The sequence below is a fragment of the Rhagoletis zephyria genome, unplaced genomic scaffold (assembly GCF_001687245.7).
Source record: "Rhagoletis zephyria isolate East Lansing unplaced genomic scaffold, Rhagoletis_zephyria_1.1 Rzeph_scaffold_00001, whole genome shotgun sequence".
NCBI lineage: Eukaryota > Metazoa > Arthropoda > Insecta > Diptera > Tephritidae > Rhagoletis > Rhagoletis zephyria.
Window position 1 is genome coordinate 1,239,813 of NW_016157085.1, and position 27,916 is coordinate 1,267,728.

The 27,916-nt window shown below is 37.1% G+C and overlaps 2 protein-coding genes across 3 annotated transcripts; both read right to left on the reverse strand.

The window, feature by feature from the left end:
• Positions 1–688: 688 nt before the first annotated feature.
• LOC108356177 (uncharacterized) lies at positions 689–27,916 on the reverse strand. Of its 2 annotated transcripts, XM_017607606.1 has the most exons (6): positions 27,196–27,916; positions 5,865–6,301; positions 4,216–4,896; positions 4,074–4,151; positions 3,772–4,006; positions 689–1,194 (listed from the first exon to the last, which is right to left on the reverse strand). In XM_017607606.1, exons 2-6 carry the CDS (start codon positions 6,043–6,045, stop codon positions 1,041–1,043), a joined length of 1,329 nt encoding a protein of 442 aa, XP_017463095.1. In that variant the 5' UTR covers positions 6,046–6,301; positions 27,196–27,916; the 3' UTR covers positions 689–1,040. The 2 variants fall into 2 exon arrangements, with proteins under 2 accessions (XP_017463095.1, XP_017463703.1); XM_017608214.1 differs by lacking the exons at positions 5,865–6,301; positions 27,196–27,916 and adding an exon at positions 5,275–5,353.
• Positions 10,637–11,161, reverse strand: LOC108357965 (sapecin-like). The gene has a single exon (XM_017609096.1). The coding sequence runs from the start codon at positions 11,048–11,050 to the stop codon at positions 10,763–10,765; it is 288 nt and encodes a 95-aa protein (XP_017464585.1). The 5' UTR covers positions 11,051–11,161; the 3' UTR covers positions 10,637–10,762.

Below are 27,916 nucleotides of genomic sequence, written 5' to 3' on the forward strand. Positions count from 1 at the left end.
AAAATAAAATAAAATATATTATTCTTTTATGAATAAAGTCTTTATTATAAATAGAAAAAGGCAATAGGAAAAACTTATTTTCGTATAGCTGTCTACCTTAGAAAAATAGTTTTAAGTCTTAAGCCTTACATCTGGCGAAAACTTCTTTCATTTAAATTTGTATAACAGCTGTTTTTGCTTAAAAATTTAATTCAACAGTGAACAAGTTTAAAGTGAATAAAACATTTATACATACAAACATATAAGCACATTATATGTGGTCATAAGCAATAACCGCCTAAGTCGAAGAACCTGAATTCGAAAAAAGTGCTTCAAATATTTGGATTGTAATTTTAACCTTATGGGGAAACCATAGTATGTTCGTCTATAATTTTTTGAATAGCCTAGCTGCCGAGATGGGGATTTCACATACACATGGAATAGTAGTTGCAGAATACGATAGCATATATAACTTAATTCTTTATTAAGTCGACTTAAGCGGTTATTGCTTATGGCCATAGATATTTACTAATGTGCTTTATTGAGATGTGTACATCCAAGCATAACTTACGATGAAAATTGTACATTTACTGAGTGTTTAAAAAATAGTGACTTTTTAATTTCGATTTGATTGCTCATAGATTTATATATGTACGTACATACATACATTACATACATATATTTATGTGTACATACCTATGTATGCAAAATTGCTTCTCTCTTTATTTAATAGATTTACACATTAGCCATATAGGAACTAGAAAACTTGTATTAATCCCAAAAAAGTTCTGACTAGCTTCGAGTTCTAAATATCGTTGAACTTTGCTAATTAATTATAAAGTTTTTAGATATTTTATTCGATTTAATATTTGACTGGGCCTTCTATGCTAGAATAACACTGCTATTATGTCTGGTATAAGTACCTATCAATGATATTGTATTCCGTAAGAAAACGCTCTGATTTTGAAGTCTACAAGTGAGTATCATAAGGTACGCAGATAGTCGGTGGGCATTTGTTTTTATGTTCAACCATAGCTGTTGGCTAAATCCTGTGAAGCTTATTATCTGCCCATAATGGTGGGCTCATCAGCCATAGCTACTTCATCGTTTGGTGCTTTAGCACCCTTCTTTTTGCCGGAGTACCATATAAATAGTAGACCACACACAAGGTTCACCATAAAAGTAAACCAAGCCAAGTAGACGCCATAGCCGTATCTGAAAAGAAGATAATCAAGAGCTTACTAAAGCGATATTGAGTTTTTAAAATAATAAGCTAACAAATTTCGATGATGTCGGTAGGCACGTTGTAACGTTGTAAATAAGAAACGGAGATAAAAACGATGATGAAAATAAAAGAGGAGTGAAAAAACTGTTATCAGACAACGTAAAAATAAATGTTGGGTTATAACTGTTATCAAGCAAGGTAAAAAATAAACGTTGAGAACTGACTATTATTGGCGAGGGAAAACATACATATATCTCCGGCGTAACTGTTATCAGGCAACGTATAAAGTAAACGTTGGGTTATAACTCTTATCGGTGAAATGGAAAATATTTCCCATCTAATAACTTTTTTCGATAAAACTTATAACTGTCTCTAATATGTCTCTTAAAATAATCGTTATTTTGAATTTTAAAATTTTTTCGATAATTTTTAACCGTTTTAATGGGGAAGTTTTTATCACAGATCAAAATCTTTTGTTATCTAAAAAATATAGTCTAAAAGTGAATGTTATATCAGGATTGAGAAAATAAAAATCCCAAAAATATCTATTATTCTTGATCGCAAAAATTAAAATCCTTGAAAAACGATCAAATTAGATCGAAAAAGTCCAAATCCAAATTATAATTTTTATTATTAATATCATAGCCTTTATCGAGCCTGGTTATTTCCAATCCGATATATAATTTTTCACATATTAGGGCTGCTGTAGGATGTTGTGCAAATGGTCTTGGATTTGCAGTTGAAATTGCATTTACAAATTCTTTGCTTGCTGCACAGAAGCAACGAATATGCAAATCCAAGAGCATATCGTCGCCTGGGTAAGAGATTGTCGTAAGCGCAATTTTGACGATTTTTAGTTATAGATGTATAGATGCAGTTATATATTTTGAAATAAGGTCTTTCGACTGGTGTTATCTGTTTTTAGATATCTAATTTAGTTTCCGAGATATTGACAAAAAAAATTTTCGATAAATTAGTAAAAATTTAGTTAGTGATGCAGTCCTATTAAACTAATCCAAGAATGATAGAATACAAGATTGCGCCGATCAGAGAGGATTTTTGAGAATAACTTTTGTGTGACGTCACACTGGTGCAATTGCGAGAGAGAAATGCCAAAACGTGAGCAAGAATGGAAGAAGAAAAAATGTTGCAAAGAAAACGTAAACAAGTTGCACAAGTGTGACGTCATGCAAACAACGATTCTGTCAAACTCGTAAAGAGAGGAATAGCGGTCCGAGATCGGCGCAACCTTTGTATTCTCTCAATCGTGAAACTAATCAATATCTTAAAAATGGCGTTCTCCATTTTTGGACATCTTCTTTAGTTTTCGAGATATTGAGTATAAAGTGGCGTTAATTGAGTAGACATTTTGATCACATTTTGTCGTATTTCATACAATGTGACTGCCGAATTGTAGACAAATGACGCTTACGACAAAATTTTATTAAATAAAATCCTTCATAAACTCAAAACTATTTAGCAATAAACATCAAAAATTAAATAATTTAAGAATTTAGCGAACTAGTAACATTTTCAGAGACTTTGGAGAAATTCTATCCTCGCGTTTTTGAGAAATTGCATTCCAAACTTAATCGCGATTTCCCACAGCCTGCCGAAATTAACATGCGGCAATCTTTTACCCACGCGACGATATGCACAATATCCTCAACAGCCCTATTAATTTTGTTACAATAGGTATCAGGGTTGTTGCGAATATTTTTCCGAAATTAAAGTCCTTTCCGCTTAATAAACAAACCGCTTGTCCAAATTAAACAAATTTGGTATCACATGAAAGAGGACTGAAATAGCTTTTAAACAGGAATAGCGAACGACCTACATTTATATTTTTTTTATAATTTAGTACTAAAGAAATGCATATACCTGACACAAGATTTATTTTATGATAATAAAATAACATTTTTTATTGAAATATTTAACTATTTGTGGCTTTCTTCATTTAGACATTTCAGTTTTAAAGCTATTTAAATCCTCTTTCATTTGATACCAAACTTGTTTAATTTGGATAAGCGGTTTGTTTATTATCCGGAAAGAACTTTTATTTCGGAATAATATTCGCAACAACCCTGATAGGTATATATCGGTAGTTTATCATTCTTTACGAACTTTTATCGATTAGAAGCACAGATGTTGAAAACAGAATGGCAAAAAAAAATTGGAAAAATGGCATGAAAATAAATTTTGTAAAAAAATAAACAATATTAATCGATTAATTACTATTTAAGGCAAAAATATAAATTTCCTTATGGAGGCTATAAAAGGTTTATAATAACTATAGAAATATTATTCTTAAACAATTATGCTGTTTTAAACGTGTTTTTTTTTATTTAAATAACAAATTTCCAATTTACAGTAAAAAAATGCACGCATCAAAAAAATGTGGCATCACTACTCGCGGAACAACTTGTAAACGAAACGGTAAATAAATTTCGTTCCAGCTATCGGAAGCGGAAGCATACCGTTACGCGCGCAATTGTGAAAATTATTCTGAAGTTTGTGCAAATATTGAAGTGGTGAAAATGTTAAAATTATCAATTAAAAATACTTACGTTAGTTTCGCTCCATCGGGATACGCATAAAATAAGTGTGTTCTAGTGTAATCTACGGAAGATATTAAAACTTGTATAACAACCACAGCAGTGGAGGCTGACACCAAATCAATGCCGCCTGCCAGGCGCTTGAACATATAACGCGGATTCTTAAAAGTGTAAAATGAGAAAATCGAGCCCAAACCCATTACGAAAACGGTGATACAGGCAAAAGAAGCCTGCGTGCGTATATAATCTGTAAAAAGTGCGAGTTTAATTGTGAATCAAAGTGTGAAACTAGTGCTAAATTAATATGTCTTTACCCATCAGCTCGTCATCAATGCCGGGGTCACTACGCAGCGCATTGGAATTGGGAAACATATCTATGTATTTGCAACGCTCTAAAATATAAAGCGGTGAGTTTTTTCAATGAATCTTTTAGTTAACTACATATTTGCAACTAACCAGTTGGTTGGTATACATAACCATTCGACTCGCGACCGTGGCTTGGTGGCAGTGGCGGCACCAATTGCAATATCACCTGATGATCGTTCAACACAAACGCCGGCACGCCTAAATCGCGCACATATGGCCAAAATAGTTTCGGTACATATTGCCGCTCATTCCAACCTTGAAATATGGCCAATTGCGCTGCTTCAGGTATGACAAAGTAGTACGATGTCGAATTGACTACCACTTTTTGCAAGGCTGTTCCAAATGTTTGTCGTGCTTCTATATCGCGCACATTGAGCGGATCAATTGCTATTGGCTTAGCCTGTGCTGGTATTATTTCTGCTCGTGTTGCATTTGTATTCAGCACAAGAGTTTGAAAGGCCTTCTTGAACGTTTGAAATTCGAGCTCATCATTGCGTACCCAATGCGCAAACATACGTCGCCTGGCGGACTCTGTGAAGTTCTTCATTGGCATTTCTACAATTTCTTCGCTAAATTCACGTACAAAATCTAAACTCGAAGCATTTAGTTTGGCATCCATGAGTGTGCTGGGATTTACATAAGCTATTGAGGTAATGTTACGCACCACATTGGCGGTAGGCAGGGCATTGGGCGTGGTGGTGTAGCGACAATGGCGCCACAAGCCGGAGTGGGAGTACATGAAGAAACGACGTGTCTCCGGTATGAAGATGCCTAGGAGGGAATATAAGGAAAATCGAATGAATGAGCTTGCTAAACAACTTGTTAGGTCACAAATTAACGAGAACAAATACATATGTTTTACTATATAGTGTTTACGAAGAATTTTTTTTTTAAGTCGCGCTGCTCTAGTTTCACATTTCTTTTTAACTGTAGGTTTCTCCTCATAAAATTAAATAAAAAAATAAGGAAAAAATTAAAAAAAAAAAAACATTCTTATAACTTAGCGATCCATTCGGTGAAAAATTTTCATAAAATTATTTAGTGTGTTTGTTGTGATTGCGGGACTACGCCATCGAAAATTAAATCAGACATTCAATACAAACATCTAAATTATGTAGCTAATTAGCTATGCTTAGCAAAACTACTAACCGAAAAAGATGTATATACAAAGTAATTTTAAAAACCAAGTACAAAGGCGCAACCAAACCCGGAAGTCTACGCTTCGGCGGATGCGGTGGCGCAATACTGTCATAAAGCGCTCTTACTATATGTAAATATTTACGAAAATATACTATTAAAATTCTCTAGCGCCGACCGCTCATCATAAAATTGTGATTTTTGCTTTGTACAGCCCATTTCTCAGTTTGTACACTTGTCGAGCATAATTCCGAAATTTTAGAAAATTTTTAAAAGAAATATGCAAATGCAAAACGCAAATTTAATACACAATAATATCGCAACAAAGATAATAACGAAATTATTTAAAATGCATTCTCAAAAATTTGCAAATTCGTCAAGGCATTTTTGTGTTTGTGTGGTGGGTGTCTTTATGAGCTGTTATTAAAACAAATAAATGCAATTTGTTTTTATTGGCAATGTCCAGCTCAAATGCACACATACATATGTACATTTATATATGCACATACATATGTATATGTACGTGCACTTATGTAAACAAATATCTAACAATATTTTCCTAAGAATGAATGTACATAAATATTTGCTGTCATTTTGCTTACCTTTACCACCCGTAATAATCACCCAATGATCTGTCGAAATCGCCACAATCCACATGATTAGCGAGAGCACCATTAGCACGCTGCAACCGAGCAGTACGCGGCGTTGGAACATATACGCTGCCATAAGCGGCTTGCGTTCTTCCTCTCGACCAAGTGTCGAGCTGGAGACATCACGAATCATTTTGATGGCAGAGTAATGCAACTGAGCGGCGCTACAATTGGAAATTGATACTATCAGCCGTAATTACTGCGAATTTGTCTGAAATAGCGCGTGGCTGTCGTAGCTTTAACGCGGCGTGGTTGTTCTCTTCGATGTCGTTATTACTGCGTTCACCTTTCTTCCTTTTCTGGGCTTTTTTCAAGGGCGGATTCCAAACTCCCTCTCGCCACAGTTGCCGTTTCGCTCATAGGTAGTGTGGGTGTTATAACTTTAAACACTGTAAAAAAAAACATTATTTAATATGAAATAGTTACTGAAAGAATTCAACGACATACAGTTTTCTGAATGAACTACATATTAACGGCTAAGTGGAAGATCGACCTATATCGGAAGCCAGTTTGAAAACGTCCTATATCAGAAAAGTCTTCAAGAACGTCTTATTTTAGAATTTGATTGAAGAACGCCCTATTTCAGCATTCGGTTCAAAAAAGCTCTATATAATAGTTAAATATAGAGTGGTGGCTTGGTCCGATAGGACCGCGCTCAGTACAGTGAGTTGATCGCTTTCCAAGCTTCAACGGTTCAGGTTCAAGTTCTAACTTGGTAGCAAAGCGACCTGGAACGAGATAATTTTAGACAACACTTTTGGCCATACAGCCAAAATTTGTTTGAAGATGGCTCGAGCCAAGCGGAGGCAAAGGGGTAGTAATATATGGCTCAAAGGGTAAATTCTCCACTTCCTAGGGAAATTACGATAGCAATTACCAAGCGGAGGTTTATGCCATGCGCGGTATTAATTTTACGGAGGTATCTAAGGAGACAGCATATTGCCATCTCTAGCTACGGCCAGGGCGCACCTAAAGCAATATCCTCGGGAGAGTTATACTTGCAAGAGGGACTTAATAGCATCAGGATAAAGTTAAGAGTAAAGGCTCAGAGGGGAATATTGGGCGAGTACACCTGGAGTAAGACAGGCGAAAGAACTTTTGGAATGTTACAACAACAAGAGGTAATCGCCCTTGAAAAGGCGAAACTAAGAATTATAAAACGACATCTAACAAGCCACGGCTGCGGGCCCATATAAAAATCCTGGGGATCAGTGCAGACTGCTCCTATCGCAACTGTGACATGACAGCAGAAACCCCATTGAATCTCCTTTTAGAGTGGGGTGCGGTTGCGAGAAGATTAATAACACACCTCGGAGGGTTGTGACCGAAGGCTACACACATTCACTCTCTGCCGCCCTCGAAACTAGCGTTGGAAGAGGTTCTGTCATAAGCTCTGAGGGCACAATAGGCTCAAGGTCGCAGTGCACAACTTCTATCAAATCTATATTTCTAATAATGTGGTTAATCATTTGACTATTGTCTATATAAAAAATGATGATAAAGAGATGTGATATTTTTACGTGGACTGTGGCACTAGAAAAATAGTAATTTTTGAAACCTTTTGTGTTAGCAAAGAAGGTAGACGAAGACGGATCAGTGCTGAAGACGTTCGATTGAGATCAGACCTTGCTGTAAAAGTAGACCAACTTGATGACGAAGAAGTATTTTCAGAAGAAACGCCGCGTCGAGAGTTCACGCGAGGTCTGTGAAGCGCGAAAAGATATTAAGGAGTTTGTTCATTGTGCTAAAGGACAACGGCGTTAATATGTTGAAAGCACGCACGCTTTTTGGCAAAGTGAAGGAGGTAGCAGAGGGCTAACAGCTAACATTAGCTACTACCAAATTATTATATAGTATCTGTAAGTAAGCCATAGAAGGTAATTGTTCCAGAAAGAGGCACTTTTTCTACCGGAGATATTTGCAATTGAATTCTGCGCCCTTGAATGTTTTCCTAGAAAGAATAAAGGGTCAAAATAAATATCATGTCGGCGAGGCAGGCAAAACTAAAAGCCCTAGATTATTCAAAATAATCATTAAAACAATTAGGTATACACAACTAGGGCACCTAATGGAGGGTTCCACGCCATTAGAGTCTTAATATCGAGAGGTCCACAGCTCTTCTAAGCTCCGCTAAAGGGATGCCAACTATATATTTCTTAAATTGCAGCCTAGTGGCGAATGACGAAGGGACAAGGGCAATGTAAGCTATTCAAAACTGCCTCCCGAGGAAATTCCGAACGACTTTGAATCTGAGCTGGGAAAGCAATAATATAACTCTCGCTGGCTACTTGACAGGCCGCTGCAAAAAGTTAAGCCAGTTTCACAGTGTAGCATTAGTTTAACTTTAAGATTAGTAGAACAGAGGCATATTAAAGGCCTCCAAGGGACCATTTCGAAATCATCTCGTATAGATGTTTTTTGTTTTAGTTCAAATTTAAATTTTTTCTAACAATTCAATATCTTTAAAATGTTCAAACAATTTGTCAACAGAATTACTGACACTGTTGTCACATTTGGCTTATTGACGTTGAAATATTATTTTACGATTACCGCGCATTTCTTAAATATGTACGCGTGGGCGTACCAAGGTGTACATGCGTGCAAAATGCGAACAACGCGCCAAATATTTTTAGTTGGATAAGGGGGCGCAAGTGGTCGCAGAGTTAAACAAAGACTTACATATATACATATGTACATTAGGGGGCATCACCACCCATACAAAAAAAAACTATTATTTTTTTTATATTTAAAAAAATATAAAAATGACCTCAGACGTTAAAGAATTTAAGCTGAAAAGGTCTTAACGGAAAATTTTTTAAAAATTTTATTCAGACGTTAAAGAATTTAAGCTGAAAAGGTCTTAACAGTAAAATGTTTAAAAATTGTATTAAATGAATCAAAATGTTGAGATTTTTGAGGTATTTTCAAATAGGTTCAGCTCGTGTAAATTTTAATATTTTGCAGAAATATATTGGCGGAAGTCTTAAAATATAATAAAGTTTAGAAATCCGGTACGAAAAGTGCAACTTTTTTTTTTAGTGAGGCACCCTAATGCATAGATAGATAATGCATATGTAAATATGTACAGATACCCGTATGTATTTAAGTATGCCGGTACGAACATATTAAGAGCTGCCAAAACACTTGACTGCTAAACTGTCAAATCTGCGTACGACTTAATATTTTAGTAATTTACAATAATATTTGTTTGTTGACGCCAACGGTCTTTAGCGGCCTAGATTTAATTTTCCTACTTTATGTATGTGCGTGTAAGAGCGCACGGTCACATTGTTAAATCACATTAAAAATAAACAAATTTTCACTACCAACAAAGTCCAAGAGGTATGTGACTACATACATAGTACTATACTTAAAATTATCGACATGCGGGTGTTATACACCTTGAAATTAAATTTGAAAATAGATCACTCGTCAGGCCTATTAAATATGTATGTAGTCTGCTATGGATACGAGCCACACACATTCACGCGCACCATAAACTTGTATTTATTATTTTCTTGATTTATGACGTTCTTCCAGGAAATGAGCGATACATATATTTATGTAGCCTTATAAATATGCGATATCGGGTATTTCAAGACAGATTCCCAATAATAATACCCAATTATTTTTTTAGTTTATAGGTTCGCCAAAACTTCTAGAAAATGGCAGAAAATACAATGGGGGATAAAAAAAAAAATTATTAGTCTTAAACAATGGTTAAATAAACAATTGGTTATTGTTATTGGAAGTCTCCTGAACGGAACCAGAGTTTTCCGATCGAAAAATATTGATTTTCAATAAGTCCATAACATTTCCGCGAAAAGTTTTTTTCCCCATATAAAATACATGAAAAACTTTGAGCGATTTGAGCGACCTCTAAATATTTTTTGATTTCAAAATAAAAAAATAGGGGTATATTTCCGACTTTACTTATTTTAGACCACCCTAATGTCTTCTGTTCAAGAAGTGCCTATTCATTAAGCATTTTCATTCAAGTTTTTGGTGAACAAGCATTTAAGGGTTATTACGTGGTAGTAAGTACTATATATATAGTATATTTCGAAACTTGTACTTTCTGCCACCCTCAGACCACCGTGAAGCGTTATGATCTGGTTACAGCCGGACTTTCCGCGATTTTTAGGAGTTCCGGCATTATTAAGTATTCTTCAGTATTTTTAGGGATATTTCTTCAGAATCAGCGATTTATCAACAATCATCATTACTTTTGATTATCTTTTACTTATACTTATACTTATACTTTTAGAATGTTATACTTTTGGAATGTCGAGATCCAGTAAGACATTTCTCAGATAGTGGGAACTTTTTGAGTCTCGCGATATCTGTTGACAATTTTCACTTTTCAGATATCGTTGGATCTTTTCGAAACTTTCAAGACCTTTTAATCCTTCTCTAAAGTTTTTAAATTTTCTTCAGGTTTTCGGGATATGTTGAAACTTTCTTGAATTTCCCGGGATTTTTAAGGCTTTTGGGATGTATTGATACTTGTCTGCATATTTCGAGAGTTTTAGCAATTTATTAATAATAAGTCAAAGAGTTTAGTACTTCTTCAGATTTCCTACCAAGTACTATCCAGAAATTCACATCCAGAGAGAACAGCCTTTGCTGGGTATCTGAACGAAACTTTTTATAGAGAAAGGCCTTCAATTCCAATACTTATGACTTCTATACATATATTTTGGGTATAAAGTAAATTTTTTTTAAATTTAATTTTAATATTTTTTTCAAGCGTACATTCTTATACATACATATATACATATTTCAAATTGTATTTTCAAAAAATAAGCGTATAAGTTTCTCCCACTGGTTTATATTTCACCTCGCTCTTTTCAGTTACGACAGACGCAAACAGCGCGACCGTTGCAATAACCGCCACGATTGCCGCGAAGTATGCAATGGGCCGCACAAGCGCTGTGATTAGCGCCAGTGCCACTAAGTAGATCGCATGTGGCGCGCTTTTGGCGACTCAACTCAGACACAGACTCCTCATTGAGTACGGCCAATTGGTCGAATTCCGGCTCTAGCTCCAGAGCAGTTGTACCAGCTGGCGCTGCATTGGTGGCATGGAAGAGGCAGAAAGCACAGATGAGTCCAGCGAAAAGTACGATTGTCTTCATATTGAATTGATTGTTTCGGATGTTTGCTGGTAATAATTTAGTGATTGCGCTACTATGGCTGTTGTACTGCTACTGCAAAGGCTTTTGAGTTATGATACTGAATTCAGTTAGGTAGCTGAGTTTTATACTCTGCGCGATGCGATTATAGTTTCTTGACATGCTGCTGATAGCGCACGCCCATAAGAGTCTGGGATCACCCATGTACCCAATCGTAGGGGACTCACAAAGGTGATTTTTTTGTGAATTTTGCAGCGTGTAGAATTCACTGCGCGGTGTGTCTAAAGGCAACCGCTAGCACTGATAAGCGGAGAAAGAAAGCGGGCTGGTAACATATGTATGTATGTATGTATGTACATTATGGTGGTCCAAAAACGTATTTGGGGGGAAAAAGTAAATTCGAAATTTTTATGCCCTCTCTCCTTAGGATTGTTCTACACAGAAAAAAATTTACCCCTATTTTTTATTTTGAAATCAAAAATATTTTTAGAGGTTGCTCAAAGCGCTCAAAATTTTCCATGTATTTTATATGGAGGAAAAAAACTTTTCGTAGAAATGGTATAGAATTCTTGAAAACCAATATTTTTCGACCGGGAAAACTTTGCTCCTATTCAGGAGATTCCCAATAATATTACCAAATTATTTATTTAACCATTTTTTCTTGGAAACTATATTTTCTAGAAATCGTAATGGTGGAAAAAATAAAAAATCTTAAGTATTAAAATTCCGACTTTACTTGTTTGGGACCACCCCAATGTACATACATGTGTAGATAGATATACTCTATTTGGGAAATCCGTGCTGTTGTTTGATCATCGTTTGCATGATCACATCCTATACAAACATACAAAAGTATGTACATACTTAAATATTTATTGCACAATTTCAATTATTTATGTTCACATACACCTACGCGTATACTAATTGTGTATGTACTAAAAGACAATAGCGGAAGAATTATGCCGGGATTCCTTTTTTGTTGTGCTAATATTATATAATATGTATATACCATGTTTTGTATTAAATATGAGCGCTAAAGTTCTTTCCAAATGGTTAAATTTTGATTCCAAAATGGTTAAATTTTGATTTTATTTTTTCAATGAAATTTAATAGTTATTTTGTGATAAGAATTTTTTTTGATAAAAATAACCGTTATTTTGGATTTATATTTTTACCAGTAAAACTGCCAAAAAGAGAGTAAACCCAAAAAGTACGGGAACGCTTTTCCGGTAAAAAACTGGTAAAACCGTCAAATACACCGTGGACGCCATTTTTTGTTTACATAGCTGTTTTTTTTATCATTTGGCGATCTGCTAAATTATAAGCAAATACACAAGCAAATTAACAAAAATAATTACAAAAATTGATATTTCTTCGCTACGATATCAATTTGACAACATTGAACAGCTGATGGATTGACACTTTACCAGATTTTACCAGCAAAAATTCTTCGAGTAAAATTTTGCAACTTCTGGCCAAGAGAGTACCGATGTTACTCTCCCATTTTTCCCCTACTTTGCCAGAGTATCGAGTACGGAAACGCTTTCTGGTAAATTCCTGTAAATTCTTGCAACTTCTTGCGAGTTAGGGAACGCAGCTAATATTATCGAAAAAATAAAAATAAAAAATAGCGAGTATTCTGGATCGAACAAATAGAAATAAAATAAAAATAGAAAAATAGAAATCCAATTTTAACGATTAAATTATGATTTTTATTATAAAGATCATAACCGTTACTGTCCCTGATTGATACACACAAGTATGCACAGTAGCCAATGATTATTTCTAAAATTAAATATACATATCCAGATACTATACATGTGTGGAGAGAATGAGGAATGATGAACAAACGAACAAAAATTACTTTTTTTTCAAACTTGGTACGAAAATTCTCGCCGGAAACTCCGAAAAAAAGAATGTGTATTGGAAAAAACTTAAATATATTTACATTCTTCTTCTTCTTATTTGGCACTGCAACCGTTTGTCGGTTTAGGCCGAGAACATAAAACTTCGCCAGTTGCCTCCCTCGTTTGCAGATTTGCGCCAGTTGTTCATCCTAAGTGCGGACAGGTCCTTCTGCACTTGGTCCTTCCACTGTGTTCGTGGGCGCCCTTGCTTTCGTTGTCCACCCATGGGTGCGGAGTCGAAGGATTTCTTCCCCGGAGCGTCGTTTTCCATGCGTACAACATGTCCAAGCCAGCGCAGCGGGGCCATAGATCTTGCGAAGAATAATTCTCTCAAAGCCTTCTCATCTTCGTTCGACATCGTCCATGTTTCTGCGCCATATAAAATGATGTGAGATTTGTAAAGCGTAATTTTTGTTCGTCGAGAGAGGGCTCTTTTTTTAAATTGCCTACCGAGCCCAAAGTAGCACCTGTCGGCAAGAGTTATTCTTCGCTTTATCTCCAGACTGCCATTATTGGTGGTGTTTATACTGGATCCTAAAAGCGCAGTTAGTCAACGACATAGCGTAAACGTAGGTTGACGTACGTAGCAGCATATCAAATATACTGTTGAAAGAGAGAGAGAGAAGCAACGCCAATGTCACCGCCATGCGGTGGTGAGTTTTCGTTAGCACGCGAATCCCATAAGGTAGATCGTGTCTGCGTCAACCTACGTCTACGTTACGTCATTTACTTATCATATGAGTGGCGTAGAAAAAATTTCAAGTTTGTTTTTTGAGTTCTAAACATTTATTGTTCACAATTTCACAGTTTACACATAAAATGTTTAAAATTAAAATTTCCTCTAAAAAAATAACCAGTAAAGTAACCAGTTTCCTCTCCCAGTCTGTAAAAAATTAAACACTGTCTGTTTACTTTTACATACCAAATTTGTCACGTAGAGAAAAGCTACACACAAAGTGTTTAACGTTGAGTAAATATGAGCACTTAGGATTAGCGCACTCAAGGGGTGGGTTTTAGGGTTCAAAAATTTCGAATCGCTAACATAAAAAAAAAACACAAAAAATGACGCTGTTTGAAAAACCCAGGTTACTTTTTTCTGGGTGTAATTGTAATCACTCTAACCTTAGGCTATTCAAAAATCTAAGCACCTTGTACGGTACCATATTCCAAATTTTAGATGGAGAAGACAATCGTTCTTCAAGGTGTATCAGTCTGCGATTCATATTTCGTGGGCAGGCACATAGAATATACTCTGGGGTGGCCACCACCAGACAACACAAAACCTACAGTCCATCTCTACAGAAAGCCCCATTTGATTCAAATGGTACCTGAACTTGCAGTATGCTGTCGAAGTAGCCAGGAAGAGTTCATAACTCCTGCCAGTGGGAGATTCTTCCCAGCTCCTAAGTAGTTCTGCAGTGTAATATTTGTGTAAATAAGGTTGCTAAAATGTTTGGAGACACACATTTTCTATTTTTCGCAAACAACTATTACTAATTATCACGGAACCTACGAAAATCCAATCTAGTCTACCAACCGACCAAATGAAAAAAAAACTACCAGTTTTGGTTGGAAAAGCTCCTATGTGGCAACACTGATGTAGTCATACCAAACTGAAAGAAATTTCCTCGTTAGTACTCTTTGAAAATTTACACTCAAGTGCATACTACTTACATACATCTGTATGTATAAACAAACATAGATGCGTAGATGTGGGTGTGTATTGTGCTCTTAACTGTTGCGTTTTTTTAGCTCTCCAACTTTTACTTCAGGAAGTTGCAGAAAATTGTCGCTTGTGGTCTTCTTCTTCTTCTTTTTTGGCGCTGTAACCGCCTAAGCGATTTTGGCCGAGTTCAGCAAAGCACGCCAGTCGTTTCTCCTCTGTGCCAACTGACGCCAATTGGAAACGCCAAGTGAAGCCAAGTCCTTCTCCACCTGATCTTTCCATCGCAGTGGGGGCCTCCCTCTTCCTCTGCTACCACCAGCGGGTTCCGAGTTGAATACTTTCAGAGCTGGAGCGTCGGTGTCCATTCGAACGACATGACCAAGCCAGCGGAGCCGCTGTATTTTAATTCGCTGCACTATGTCCATATCGTTGTAAAGCTCATACAGCTCATCGTTCCATCGTCTGCGGTACTCGCCGTCGCCAACGCGTAAAGGCCCGTAAATCTTCCGCAAAATCTTTCTCTCAAACACTCCAAGAGCCGCCTCATCGGATGTTGTCATTGTCCATGCTTCTGCGCCATATACCAGCACGGGCATGATGAGTGACTTATAGAGCGTGGTTTTCGTACGTCGAGAGAGGACTTTACTCCTGAATTGCCTACTCAGTCCAAAGTAGCACTTGTTGGCAAGAGTGATTCTACGTTGGATTTCAATGCTGACATTATTATCGGTGTTAATGCTGGTTCCCAAGTAAACGAAATTCTCTACTTTCTCGAAATTGTAACTGTCAACAGTGACGTGGGTGCCAAGGCGCGAATGTGCTGACTGTTTGTTTGATGACAGGAGATACTTCGTCTTGTCCTCGTTTACCACCAGACCCATGCGCTTTGCTTCCCTATCCAACTTGGAAAAGGCAGAACAGACTTCGCGGTTTTTGTTACCGATGATGTCGATGTCATCGGCATAAGCCAGCAATTGCACGCTCTTGTAGTAAATTGTTCCTGAGCGGTTCAGTTCTGCAGCTCTTATTATCTTCTCCAACATCAGATTAAAGAAGTCACATGAAAGGGAGTCGCCCTGTCTGAAACCCCGTTTTGTGGCGAACGGCTCGGAGAGGTCTTTTCCAATTCTGACGGAGCTGGTGGTATTGCTCAACGTCATTTTACACAGCCGTATGAGTTTTGAGGGGATGCCAAATTCAGACATAGCGGCGTATAGGCAACTCCTTTTAGTGCTGTCAAAGGCGGCTTTAAAGTCGACAAATAGGTGGTGAGTGTCGATCCTTTTCTCGCGGGTCTTTTCCAAGATTTGGCGTATTGTGAATACCTGGTCTATGGTGGATTTGCCAGGTCTAAAGCCACACTGATAAGGCCCAATCAGTTCATTGACGGTGGGCTTCAGTCTTTCACACAATACGCTCGATAAGACCTTGTAACCTATGCTTAGAAGGCTGATCCCGCGGTAGTTGGCGCGAATGGCGGGGTCACCTTTCTTGTGGATTGGGCAGAGCACACTTAAATTCCAGTCGTCGGGCATGCGTTCATCTGACCATATTCTGCACAAGAGTTGATGCATGCACCTTATCAACTCCTCGCCGCCGTACTTGAATAGCTCAGCTGGCAGGCTGTCAGCTCCAGCGGCTTTGTTGTTTTTCAGCCGCGTTATTGCTATACGTACCTCGTCATAGTCAGGCGGTGGAACGTCGACTCCGTCATCATCGACTGCGGGCTCGGGTTCTTCTTCTCCACAACTTTCCGTGCTGCTACCATTTAGTAGGGCGGAAAAGTGTTCCCTCCATAATTTAAGTACGCTCTGGACATCAGTTACTAGGTCGCCATTATTGTTCTTACAGGAGTGCGCCCCGGTCTTTAAACCTTCCGTAAGTCGCCTAACTCTCTGGTAAAATTTTCGGGCATTCCTCCTGTCGGCCAGCATTTCAAGCTCTTCGCACTCACGTATTTCTGCCTCTCTCTTCTTGTTGCGGCAAATACGTCTCGCTTCCCTCTTCAGATCCCTATAGCGGTCCCACATAGCGCGCGTTGCGCCCGATCGCAGCGTGGCCCTGTAGGCGGCATCTTTTTTCTCTGCAGCTTCCTGACACTCCTCATCGTACCAGTTGTTCTTTCGGGCTCGCTGAAATCCGACTACTTCTTCGGCGGCGGTACTTAATGAGCGGGAAATGTGGTTCCACTGCTCGCATATGTCGGTTTGTTGAAGAGTGCTCTCTGAGAGCAGGTGTGAGAGTCGAGTAGCGAAAGCGCTGGCTGTCTGTTGTGATTGCAGCTTTTCGACGTTAAGCTTTCCTTGCATATTTGGGCGCACATTTTTTGCTGCACAGAGGCGGGTGCGTATCTTGGCTGCAACAAGATAGTGGTCCGAGTCGATGTTTGGGCCTCGGAGTGTGCGTACGTCTAAAACACTGGAAGCGTGCCTTCCGTCTATCACAACATGATCGATTTGGTTTCTCGTTTTTCGATCCGGAGACAGCCAGGTAGCTTGATGGATCTTTTTATGCTTGAACCTAGTACTGCATACTACCATGTTTCGGGCCCCGGCGAAGTCGATCAGCCTCAATCCGTTGTCGGACGTTTCGTCGTGGAGGCTGAATTTTCCGACGGTGGTTCCAAAGATCCCTTCTTTGCCCACCCTGGCATTGAAGTCGCCAAGCACGATTTTGATATCATGACGGGGGCAGCGCTCGTACGTGCGCTCCAAGCGCTCATAGAAGAGATCCTTGGATGCCTCATCCTTCTCTTCCGTCGGGGCATGGGCGCAGATGAGCGAGATGTTGAAGAATCTCGCTTTGATGCGGATTGTGGCTAGACGCTCGTCCACCGGGGTGAACGACAGTACTCGGCGACGGAGTCTCTCTCCCACCACAAATCCAACTCCGAATTTGCGCTCCTTTACATGGCAGCTGTAGTAGACGTCGCAAGGCCCCAGACATTCTTTGCCTTGCCCCGTCCAACGCATTTCTTGGATGGCGGTGATGTCAGCTTTTGTCCTTACGAGGACATCAACCAGCCGGGCAGAGGCACCTTCCCCATTAAGGGTCCGGACATTCCAGGTGCATGCCCTCAAATCGTAGTCCTTTAAACATTTGCCGTGGTCGTCATCATAAGGGGGGGTCTCATCCGAGGCTTTGCCTTGCTTCTTCACTGGAAGTGGTTTTTACGTGGCGGGTCCCAAGCCCAGCGCACAACCCATTGCTGGGACGGGGGTGGTTTCGCAACCAAATACACGTTTATATAGCGAGCCGCTTGCTCCAAGCAGACACCCGCTTGCAGCCGCACCTACTGGTGAACAGACGCTGCAGACTTCAGTGAGCCCTTAAACCGAATAAGTCAGAGTGGCCCCACCGAAGCTCCCTCTCTTTCTGCCGTGACCCAAGGCTCCACTCGGATTGGTTACCGCATCTCGCACATGGGTTGCTCACGTTGCCCAGAGTGCGCGTACGAGGACGCAAGAGTCGGGATTGAGTATAGCCATGCAACTGTAACTGCATACCCAGCGCAATGACTATACCCCATTGCACTCCAATCCATCGCTTGTGGTCTGTTGCAACAAAAAAAGGGTGTTGTGATTAACAAATGTTTTTAGAGCTGCAGGAGTTGTTGGAATTTTCTGTTTTTATTGCTTATATTGTTATTGTTTTAGTTAGACACGCGCTTGTACATACATACACATACATTCATACGAGAATAGCTTCAATTTTGTTTTGTTTCAATTTGGCTAGCACTTGGCATTTTACTGCTTGACTTATTGTCTATTGCTTGGCACTTGCCTCGCGATACTTTGCCTCTGTTAATTCATTCTAGCAAGGTGTATTGGTGTTTGTGTTTTGCAAGCGTTATAAGTATGTAGGTATTTTGTGATTCTTTTTAGCTTTGCATTTTTGTGCTCTTGTATTTTTGTGGGATTTTCCTATTTTTTCTTTCCCATTTTATTTAGGTGATTTTGTTTTGGGTTTGAAGAGCTGCTGATAATCTTATTTTCGCTCATTTCAAATGTGTTTACAGCACATTTTTCTAGTTTGCTGTTATTATGATTTATGGTATATTTACCGTCTTTTTTAAATGTAATAATATATACTTCAAAGTCCAATAATTTAAAAAAATGTGGATATTTGCGAGTTGATGTTGTGCAACCTTTTTGTAGAAAATTAAATATCCTACAAGCGTGTCATTTAGTTTTTCGGCAGCTCTTGATATTTTCGATATAGGAGCAAAAAAACAACTAGAATTTCATGAAAAAATTTGGTTTAGTGACCCGTACTACCTCGCTGGTGGGAGTTAGGATTACACCGTAACGAATACCTCGCATGCGAGGTTGCCTAAATTTTACAGGAGAGAGCAAAACCGGTCTTATTTCAAAGCGTTAACCGGTAGGTGTGACTGTTTCAAAACTTCTAATATCTCACCCATACTGCGACTACTGCGGAGTCATGTGAAACAGCAAGCATAGCAGCGGCTTTCAAACGATAAAGAAGAAGCGCATGGAAATGGAATTGTGGGTGGCTAGAAAAAGACAATTCTTTCCAGCACTTAGGTTCATTGTACACAAGGCCTAGAGAGGTTATTTAATGGATAGGGATACATATGTAGGTGGGGTGGAAATTCATTGCTGCTCTGCAAACTTACCAGACGCCTTTATGAATTTTAGCACTTTTTTGAGGGAAAGAGAATGTACCTCGTACATTTTCAGTACATCTGATTCAGTTATTGAAGAATTTTATTTATAAAAGACATATATAAATATCAGTCGGTTACTGTTACTTTTAAAAGTCATCAATATAAATCAGTCACTGACTTTTATTTTTTAAATCATACTTATAAAAGTCATTTGTATAAGTCGTTGTAAACTTTTGCTCTCCAACACCTTGTTAACTGCGAAAGTTATAATGACTACGCATACTTAAAAAATAAAAGTCGTGGATTTATATTGATGACTTTTAAAAGGAAAAATCACTAACTGATTTTGATTGATGACTTTTATAAATATGTAAATGTCTTTGATAACTGTTATCTAAGACATATAATATAAAAATCAAACATAAAAATATTTAGATAAAAATCAAAAATGATTATTATTTTGGATTTATAAAATAAAAATCAAAAGTAATTGTTATTTTTTTAATTTTGCATACAAATTACAAATAAAAATTTATTTTAAAACTTGATTCTCGGTGAAAAAAGCAATCGATTGGTATGTATCACTTAGTTGTAGAACATACCCTTCATTGTGAATTTTTCAATGACAGTTTTGATCAATAACTGTTATGTTCGGTCCCTGATGTAAATAAATCTTTGTTTATTATGAGAGGGAATTTGGTAGTTTAAAGCCATAACCAGGTGTCTGCTACGCCAAAGCTTTATACATACGTATGTACATGTGTATTTTGGTTCATTGTGCAAACGAGTAGCTTAGCCTTGGGGGATGGGTCAATAAACGCTGGTTGCTGTATTCTTTTGATTTATTTTGACATTTTGTGCGCTAAGTAAAAGAATACAACAAGATGCGAGTCGGGGAAACTTAAAGAATGTGGGTATGTTTATAATTATAGCAGAAAAATTTCAAAAATTCCAAAATGACAATACAATTAAAATGATATGCATACCTTCATACATATGTACATACGTGCCTACGGTTAAAATATGTGAACGAGTGTATTTATGTGGCGAATTAGAATATATTCAAACAGGCCATTAGTGTTGTCAATCCTATGCACGCATCAGAGAACGGCACGAGTACACCGAAAAGATAAGTACATCGAATTTATACTCTATGCTTTTCATATTCGAGTATCATAAACACCGCATCAGAAATCTTTCGGTGTTTACTGTACTCAGTTTTATTCAAATAAATTTAATGGTGTTTTCGTTTCTATCAAGAAATTTCGCCTTTTGATTACGCCCTTTCTCTTTTTGTGTTCGATTCTAAAACAAAAGCAAACGATGAGAAAATTTTGAGTTCTATTCATAAAATGTCATACTTTTGTAAGGCAAAAAAGGCACATTCTCTGCCTTTTGAAGCTTTGTCAATGAAGATGGTTGCCCTGAAAATCAGATAATAAATGACAATATTATTAAACGGCTTTCAAAAACTTGCCCTTGCCTTGAGTGTAACATCAAACACATTTCGCACCGTGGAAGGGCAACATTTTTTGGAAGAAACGAAATCACCATAAGTAAAAGGTCTGAAACTTTAAGAAAAAGCAGTTGCTTAGTTTTTATTCATTCGGCCCTAATCACTTGTGACCACAGTGACATTGCACTTTTTTCTGTAAAAACAGCGATCTTAAAAATGATACGAGTAAATATCGCACTCCAGTTTTTGTTTTCATATTCTGTTTTATTGTTTTCTGTCCGCATATTACAACCTTGTGGCGATTTTACAGTTAAGTTTTTGTTGAAAGCAAATTTCGCCTGATGTAAAAACGTAACGCGGCCTCTGCAATATCCCAATGCCTATGTATAATCGTGTGAGTGCCTGTGTAGACAAAATAGCGAATATACTTGGAGTCACAAAAATAGGTACTCATGCTGTTCTCTGGGATGCTTGCACATATGCACATACACACGTATGTATATATGTTGGTCAAGCGCATGTGCATCTGTGTGTTGTGGGAGATCTTGCGAAAGTCTGCCAATTTATTATTTTCATTATTAAATTTATTTTAATCTATTTCTGCACGAAAAAATTTAAACAAAATATTTAGAAACGTTTATGAAAATGAAAGAAAGATGTTATAAAAACAAAAAGAACTTTCAGTATAAGACAGAGAACGTTGCCATTTAGACGAAACATTGCTATTGTTTCGGCGCAGGGTATGGTCAAAATACCCTGCAGGAGATTTCTAAAGCCCAAAAATAGTTCAATAGGCGTCCATTTCTCCACAGCACTAGTTCCCGCTCAATCTCCGAACAACGGCTTCAACAGTTTACTTTATGATGGATGTGTCATTGGCGGTGGACAGTTGTGACATAAGCATTTCAATGCACAATAGTTCACAGACAGGTGCTCCAAAAACATTCCAGAGATAAACTAAACGAAAAATCTCGTCCGTTGACGATTGTTGTAGCCGATCGACCTGTGAGCCGATGTTGCTTAAACAACAAGAGCGCAATACTTTGTTCGTGCACGTTCATGCTTGCACAGATGAACGAATCGCGGTTAGATTTGACTTTTTTACACTTCGTCAGCCAGCAGAAATCAGAATTTTTTAAGTATCCAGTGTCCCTCATCGCATAACAAAGCAAGCAGTTCAAGTCTTGTTCTGTTAGATACTATCTCAGAACTAGTAACTTTATTTCATAGGGACACTTGCGCACTGCAGGGTATAGTACCTGGTCAAGTGATTTTCCGCAACAAAGTGGGCTAATAAGTACCTATTTTATTTTTTTCTATTTTAGAATAGAAATATGGTAATGAAAACAACAAAATGTAATAACTACCATGGTGAAATTATACCAGGTGTAACGGGTGATTTTTTTGAGGTTAGGATTTTCATGCATTAGTATTTGACAGATCACGTGGGATTTCAGACATGGTGTCAAAGAGAAAGATGCTCAGTATGCTTTGACATTTCATCATGAATAGACTTACTAACGAGCAACGCTTGCAAATCATTGAATTTTATTACCAAAATCAGTGTTCGGTTCGCTTTACGTCCGATTTATGGTCTACATAATCGACCAAGTGAGCAAACAATTAATGCGATTGTGACCAAGTTTCGCACTCAGTTTACTTTATTGGACATTAAACCAACCACACGAATGCGTACAGTGCGTACAGAAGAGAATATTGCGTCTGTTTCTGAGAGTGTTGCTGAAGACCGTGAAATGTCGATTCGTCGCCGTTCGCAGCAATTGGGTTTGCGAAACACATTTCGAACCGAACACTGATTTTGGTAATAAAATTCAATGATTTGCAAGCGTTGCTCGTTAGTAAGTCTATTCATGATGAAATGTCAAAGCATACTGAGCATCTTTCTCTTTGACACCATGTCTGAAATCCCACGTGATCTGTCAAATACTAATGCATGAAAATCCTAACCTCAAAAAAATCACCCGTTAGTAATAAGATTGAGAAGAAAGATTTGACGCATTCTTATTTTAAAATTAGCTTGAAAGAATGTCTATAAGATAGCCGAATGTCAAGAAAATTAAGAAAATAAAGCGAGAAAAGAACAACACCCTCCACAAAAAAAAAAATCTAAAAAATCAACGGCAAATTTTAACGACTTGAAACATGCACTTTCTTATGCTACAATGGGCTACCTACATACCCGAAAATTTTCTAAATATTCTAATTGAAAACTTTTAAATTTTGATGACAATTTTTTGAAGTTTGATTAATTTTTGTGCAATTTGTGCAAGCTATTTAACATTTATTACTGTGGTTTCTGTTATAGATTGAATTATATTTTAAATAAAAATTATTAAAAATAAATAAATAAACACAATTTGCAACAATATCATTTTGAATTTCGTTGCACTTATATACATATGTGCTAGCACATTAAGTTAGCCCTTATCTTTTCAAGTTTAAAATTTGTCCTACCGCTCAATTAAGTTTCCGTACCATAAAAAAATTTGATTTCAATCGAATGAACATAGTTAAGAGGGGCTTCGAGTCCCTAAAAAAAGGGTTTACATTTTTTCTAAAATTTTTCTTTTCGATTTTGAAGCCTTGAAGCACATCTTCGCCTCAGTCCATTGTCCTATGAATGCTACAGCTCTTATGTTTTCTTGTGTTGGAATAAAACTCAAAAGTATCCCAATCAAAGTTTTTTTTTTTTGTAAATGTCTTCGAAGAGCCACCCTTATGCTCACATATGTATCTGTACAGAAGAACATATGGTGACAAAATATATCAATCGGTCTTCGTTAAACAAACGACGTTGACGGGGCATGAAAAACGCTCAATATGTGGAATTTTGAGAATTTACATATTTATTTCATCATCTTGCTGGCAAAGACGAAAGATGCTGCTGCCCCATGCACATTAATGTTTTTTTTTTAAATAACGAAACAACTGGTTTTATAATAGTTTTGAGAACAAATAGCAAACTTAACTATAACTAAATTAAATTGGTCAAGTTGACATTGCGATAAGCCAAACTTTTCCAGTCATGGTATCACAACGTCACGCGAACTTTAGTCCTAAGTTCGCCGCTGCGTGACAGTGGCAATCACACCTACCTGGTACGTTTATTAGGTAAATTCTGATCATAACAACGCAGGTGTTATAAAAATATTAAAACCTTCATTCGTGTTCGACAGAAGTGAATCCACGAACATAGACAAAATGACATAGACAAAATATAAAAAAAAAAATAAATAAAAAAATTTCTAGTTAAACTATTGCAGTATAAACAGCAACAACTAGAAAAATTATTTACGCTCGTACACTTATGGAAGAATACATAAATTAATCATTTGATGGATGATTCATGATTTTGCCTCTCAAATGGGGCGGGTTGCTATTAGCTGGCCAAAGTTGGCAACCCTTAAAAGCTGTTTCCATAACTTGATGCATTATTTTCAAGACATTGAACCGCAAATCTAGACTCAGTGGTATACGGCGAATCTTATTTCGTTTGCTTGTATGTAACTAAGGTGGTACGGTTTAATGGACAGCCAAACCTTTTAGGGTACGCATACGCCCTGTGTACCTTTCAAACACTGTTTAGGCCGCTTGACACTCATACGCCATGTCGACTAGTTACATACTACTTATCGTACCTTTGCTGCAAGAGTATCATAATAAAAAAATAAGAATAAAAATAAAAACTCTGCTTTTACAGTTTACATACGCTCCCATAGTAAAAATGAAGGCGCATTTATTTCGACACAGCTTTGAAATTTTTACACCACATAGAGTAACTGGTGGCGGTAATTTCAGCATACTTAACTCAAAATATTATTATTTTTTTAAGTGAAACTTCTTTAGCGGCGCTTAGTTGGTTGGGAGTAAATTGGCAAATTCAACGGAAATTGTGCAACGCAAATGGTTGGGGCTGAAACAAGTTATTTTATTCATTCAGTTATTGAAATATCGGATTTTTCCCATTTCTGAAATTTACCGTTATACAAGAAACGGGTGTAATTTAGTCCGATTTTAATAACTTTCAACGAATGGCTTTGCATCGAGTTTGGTAGAAATTGATAAATCTGTTACCAATGTACATATTTGTGGCCATAAGGGGCGACGCCACGCCCATTGTCAAAAAATTTATAATATTATTTTATGCTAGGTGGTAATTGCAATCATCGATTTTAAGTGAATTATCTTCAGTAGTTCCGGATTTATCGCAGTTTTCGTGTTTCTGTAAATTACCGTTATATGGGAGGTGGGCGTGGTTATTGCCCGATTTCAAAGATTTTCAATAGATTTCTTAGCTGGACCCTAAGAAAAGGTTCGTACCGAGGATTGGTGAAAGGGGCTACTGAGATACACTATGTCATCATAAGTAGGTGGGGTCACGCCTATTTTCTAACACTTTCATAATAACAGTATTATTTTGTACCAATATTCTTCTTCACATATTAATTTTCAAAAATTTGGATCCAATATTTACTGAAATATCGAGGTTTTTGCATTTTTCGAAAATACCGTTATATGGGAAGTGGGCGTGGTTATAGTCCGATTTTGCTAATTTTCAATACCACCTACCTTGGATAAAGGGCAACTTAAATACCATATTTCGTTAAGATATCTCAATTTTTTCTTGAGTTATCGTGTACACGGACGGATAGACAGACGGACAGACACACATGGCTTAATCGATTTCTTTTTTAATTCTGATCATTTATGTATACACTTGTCTATATCTATCACGATTCGTTTTGGCCCTTACAGACAAACGTTATGTGAACAAAACAAATATACCCTTGTGAGATGAGGATGAGGATACCGATAAAAGTAGAGGAAGAAACATTAAAATAAAGGTATTTATAGTGAAAAGGATATAGATGGAGACATAGACTCAATCTGGGAACTACTTTGGGATTTTAGAGATTTTCGGGATTCCCGGGACTTATCGATATAATAATGATATTTTATCGGTTTTGTTATTGATATTTTTATCGATTTTGTTATCGAAATTTTTATCGATTTTGTTATCGATATTTTTAACGATGTTATAGATTTTGATATCGATATTTGCGAAACTTATCGATATAATAATCGATACTTTTATCGGTTTTGCTCGCGAAGTTTTTATCGATATTTTTTTTATCGATTTTGTTATTAATATTTTTATCGATACATTTTATTGATTTTGTTATCGATACTTTTATCGATGTTGTTATCGATTTTTTTATTTATATTTTTATCGATATTTTAATCGATTTTCTTATCGATTTTGTTATAGATGTTACTATCGAAACAGAATAACATAGATGCAATTAGAATGAACAGGGTAGAGGTAGGGATCTAGATAGACCCTTAAGCAAAAGCAGATGTATGTGTGTACATATGTATATTGGTTATGAGCAGGGAAATTGCTTTTTTTCTGCTAAAGAGATAGAGTATGTTCGATTAAGAATGTCTCCGATTTAGCTTTCCCTGATTCCATATATACACATTTGATGTTGCCTTTTTTAAATTATTGCGTGGTGAAAGCCCTTATTCCTGGTATTATAAAAGTTTCAAACGTTCCATATTTAAATTGGGCGCCACTTGTATCAACTCACGTTGAGCACACGTTTATTACTTCAAACATTCAAAGCTGTGTTAAAACCTGTTCTGTCACAAAAATATCAAGTTGATAATGAAGAAGAAAATCGATGGATAAATAAAGAAGTAATAAGTGGTCACATGAAAATGCGCAAAGATTTTTTTTGTCTGAAAAATGAGCAGTAAAGAATGTTACTCATACGCCATGTATACCTGAAAAGATCTCGAAAACTTATCCACAGAATAAAAAATTAACTCGATTTTCGGAATCGGCAAGCAATTCTATATAGCAATTGGATATGTAATGGCGTCCGATGAACATTTTTCCTATAAACACGTGTTATTTTAAAGGTTTTGTCTTTTTTAGTGCCTGCTTTTGCCTTTTTTTGTTATTTCGAGTGCCTTTTCGTGCCTATTTCGCTGTTTTATTACGCATTTTTTTATAGGTTTATGGGTCCTAAAAATCCGTTCCCTGGTTACGAGATAAACTATATGTGTAACATAAGTTTCACTTCTCCAGTGTGGTCCAGCCGCGCTTACTATTTTTTTTTTTGTGATTATGACACTCTTACAGCAAAGATCCAATATGCAGCTGCCAGACATACTCGCATAGCGCATTACTACCTCATTTTGTAGGCACATGTTTTGTGTTGAGTCAGTTTCGTTTATTTTCATTCTTTTGTCACATATTCTCGGTAGCTGTATTTTTAGGGGTTTCGTGTTCATTGTCATTGTTGATCGCGAAAGTCTTAGCAGAGGCATTTTTGCAGCTAGAATGAATTATGCAACTACACTCTCAACTAGGTAATATTAAATATAATACAACTCGAGCACATTATAAAAATAAATTAAAAGTTTTGAATCTTTTTTTAGCCGCTGACAGCTAAATATTACCTGGCGGGTTGCACATAAAATGCGCAAATTCAAATCAGCTCCGCTCACTTCCTTTAGTATAAAGTTTTCTTTAGTTTACTTCTTTTTTTTTCAAATAACTCAACACTGCATTTCGCAGCGACTCACTTTCTTTTTGTTTAACACAAACTTGAGTTCTTTGTCACATTTTTATTTTTAAAACTCTTGCGCACGTTTTCAGCTTTTTGTTTTATCCTTTCTGCTCGATTGAAGTTTTGTAGATAAACACTTTGTTGCATGAATTTTTCAAATATAATTAGTGCTATTCATTTCCACACCACAGCGTTACTAATTATTTTTTTTTCAACTTTATAAGGCTTTCTAGCGTTTTTGGGGTATAACACTTTCCGGGTATGGGGGCACGGCAAGCAACCCGCTTGCTTGTAACAACGGCAACAGTTCGTCCGAACGGTCAATCAGTCATTCGCACACTGAAGAGTTGGCGTTCCTGGTGACTGGCGAGTTGCCACACATCATATATGTAAATAAGTATATAGCTGCCTAGCTGTTTAGGTGTTTAGGTGTTTAGCTGCTGGCTGCCTGGCTGCCTGGCTGACTTTTCTGCCTACTTGTTGGCTTGCCCGCCTGCCTTTGTTTTTGGTCTGTGTACGTGCATATTTTAGCTGCTTGGCCGGGAGCTGATCTGAGCAGGCGACAAGTAAGCATACCAACATTTGTTATGCTGGGTGCTCTTTTGCGTCGC